A 3,124-nucleotide genomic window follows, 5' to 3' on the forward strand; every position below is an offset into this window, starting at 1 on the left:
CATTGTTATTTACCAGTCTGAGTTTGTCACTAAGTCTATGTATTATATTCATTCTGCTTAAATTTAATAGTTGTTCTCATGTGATCTGACCTCTTCATCAGTCTTTGAATAATATTGATCAGTATTTCTTTTTTCTTTTTCTTTTTTAAGATTTATTTATTTTATATATATAAATTCACTGTTACTGTCTTCAGACATACCAGAAGAGAGTATCAAATCCCTTTACAGATGGTTGAGAGCCACCATGTGGGAATTAAACTCAGGACCTCTGGAAGAGCAGTCAGTGCTCTTAACCGCTGAGCCATCTATCCAGGCCCTAGTATTTCTTTTACATATTGTTCTGTTCTCCCTTCTTCCTTTCATTGTGTTACACCTATGTTAAAACCTTTTGCTACATTATTCACTCTTCTTGAACTCTTCTATGTATTTCGTGTGTGTGTGTGTGTGTGTGTGTGCACGTGCACACACAGGTGCATACACACATGCTTAAAACTGAATATTTTTTACTGACCTGTTGCCCGTTCAGGAGAAGCTCAATTCTGCTATGTCTAAACTACTATACAACCCCCTTTAAAGTCATCACTTACTATAGTTTCTATTTCAAAGTTTTCATTTGACTCCTTCTACTGACTAAATAATTTTCATGGCTCTGATCAAATTTTTTTCATTTTCACTATTTTCTTAATATTTTGATCACATTTAAAATTAATTTTTAAAGATTTATTTATTTTATGTATACCATTGCTCTTTTCAGACACACCAGAAGAGGGCATCAGATCCCATTACAGATGGTTGAGAGCCACTATGTGGTTGCTGGAAATTGAACTCAGGACCTCTGGAAGAGCAGTCAGTGCTCTTAACTACTGAGCCATCTCTCCAGCCCCATATTTAAAATTCTTTTACAGTAACTCCAATATCTCAACCATTTGAGTCATTCTGGTTTTGGTATTTGGCCTGGTTTTGTGTGTTAGCTATTCCCCTAGTCTACTACAGATAATGTGGAAGAAAAACTATAGAGGCTTTGAGCTATATCTTCATTTTTATGTTACTAAGCAGATAAAAGTGGATCTTGTCTTCATCACTGATGCTTGTTTTTTAGGCTGTGATACTGGTTTGTTTCAGTTTATCCTTACTCTTGGGCTATGATCTTTGCCAGGTCTTATAACTGAAGTCCTGGGATGTTTACTTTGTACAGCCTGGACACTAGTCTATCTCAAAGCAATGTGCAGCTTCAACTATTTAGATGCTACAGCTACAGAGGTCTTCCTGAAGTCTCTTCCTTTGCACACGTGTCTTAGGAGTGAACTGATGACTGGCAGGGACTTTGTAACTAGATCTTGAAGTTTCTATCTGTGCACTCTTTTTCTCTCTAGAATCTTATGTCTCAAATCCCAGAGGCAGCCAGGCAGTGGTGACACATGCCTTTAAACTCAGCTGTCTGGAGGTAGAGGCAGGTGGGTTTTTGAGTCCAAGGCCAGCCTGGTCTCCACAGTGGGTTCTAGGACAGACAGAGAAACCCTGTCTCCAAAAAAAAAAAAAAAAAAAATGTCCCAGAGGCATTTGTTTCCCAGCTCCAGCATCTATCTGCTCTTAGAGTGTTGACACTGCTGGCTATTTGTCTCTGCTGCTTCTGGCTGCCACTTAGAAAATGCTCAGGGGGAGGTAGGGACAGTGCTTTTATTCCCTCAAGGATTGTGGCCAATTAAGTTCTGTTCTTGTTGGTTCCCTAGTGTCTTTTTTTTTTTTTTTTTTTAGTTGGAAGATAACTTTATTTGTTCTAGGGCATTGGCCAGAGTCCCCTTAGAACTTCTGAAACTGCTTCTTGGTGCCAGCAGCCTTGGTGACCTTGAGCACATTGAATCGTACGGTCTTGCTCAGGGGCCTGCACGCTCCAACAGTGACAAAGTCGCCGATCTGTACATCCCTGAAACAGGGGGACAGGTGCACAGACATGTTCTTGTGACGCTTCTCAAAGTGATTGTATTTTCGGATGTAATGAAGATAGTCCCGGCGGATGACAATGGTCCTCTGCATCTTCATCTTTGTCACGACACCAGACAGGATCCGACCTCGGATGGAGACATTGCCGGTGAAGGGGCAATTCTTGTCTATGTAGGTGCCCTCGATGGCCTCTTTGGGCGTCTTGAATCCTAGACCGATGTTTTTGTAGTACCGAGGGAGTTTTTCCTTGCCAGTTTCTCCCAGCAAAACATGCTTCTTGTTTTGAAAGATTGTAGGCTGCTTTTGGTAAGCACACTCCGTCTTAATGTCCGCCATCTTCCCGGCAGCCTGAGAAAAGGAAGGCTAGGCCCCACTCCCGGCTTCCTTATTCACCACGCGAGGTCTTGAGTGGAAGTGGTCGCTTCCCTAGTGTCGTAAGTCGTTAAACATAGTCTTTCTACGTGTCTGTTGTAGCATGTATACATGTAGATGTGTTATAATTGTTGTTGAATATATATGCATATTCATAAACATAGGCATATTTATGTATACATGGTATGTAAAATAAAGCATGCACACAATTTGTGCTAATTTGTAGTTGTCCCAGTGGGAGCTCTAACTCAGGGCACTCCTGTGTTAGTTGACTGTCAGCAGCTTCCACTCCTGACTCTCAGTCTGTCCATAGCCCACGGATCCTTATCCCTGCCACTCAGCTTCTAAACCGTGACGTTTTTAGTATGCTCATCCTTCTGTTTTAAAAAAAAAAAAAAAAAACAAGTGATTTCTTGGTGGTGGAGTGAGCATGCACGTGCCATAGTCTATGCGTGGAGGTCAGAAGACACCTTTTGGGGAGTCATTTCTCACTTCTTCTTTTGAAGCAGGCTCTCTGTTAGAGCTTCCACGGGACCGAGTATGTAAGCTTCCTGGAAATTAACCTTTTTTTTTTTCTAGCTCTACTTCTTGTTCCTCAAGTCTCTTGCTCCTATTTCCTAAGTTTCATTTCGATGTCTCAATATTTTTTTTGACGTCCAATCTCAACTACGATCCCACATTCTAAGCCCCATATCCCAGACATCAATGGTTTTCTGTCTGTCTGCTTGCTTGCTTCTGCATCTCCCGATCACACATACTATACTATACCCATTATAATTACCTACTGAATTTACCTGACTCTTCCATCCCT

The 3,124-nt window shown here is 41.2% G+C and overlaps 1 protein-coding gene across 1 annotated transcript; it reads right to left on the reverse strand.

Annotated features, from left to right (window-relative positions):
* Positions 1-1,748: 1,748 nt before the first annotated feature.
* LOC114611773 (40S ribosomal protein S11-like) lies at positions 1,749-2,277 on the reverse strand. The gene has a single exon (XM_028756534.1). It carries the CDS (start codon positions 2,275-2,277, stop codon positions 1,801-1,803), a length of 477 nt encoding a protein of 158 aa, XP_028612367.1. The 3' UTR covers positions 1,749-1,800.
* Between the last annotated feature and the right edge of the window lie 847 nt (positions 2,278-3,124).

The sequence above is a fragment of the Grammomys surdaster genome, unplaced genomic scaffold, assembly GCF_004785775.1.
Source record: "Grammomys surdaster isolate TR1022 unplaced genomic scaffold, NIH_TR_1.0 126121, whole genome shotgun sequence".
Lineage (NCBI taxonomy): Eukaryota > Metazoa > Chordata > Mammalia > Rodentia > Muridae > Grammomys > Grammomys surdaster.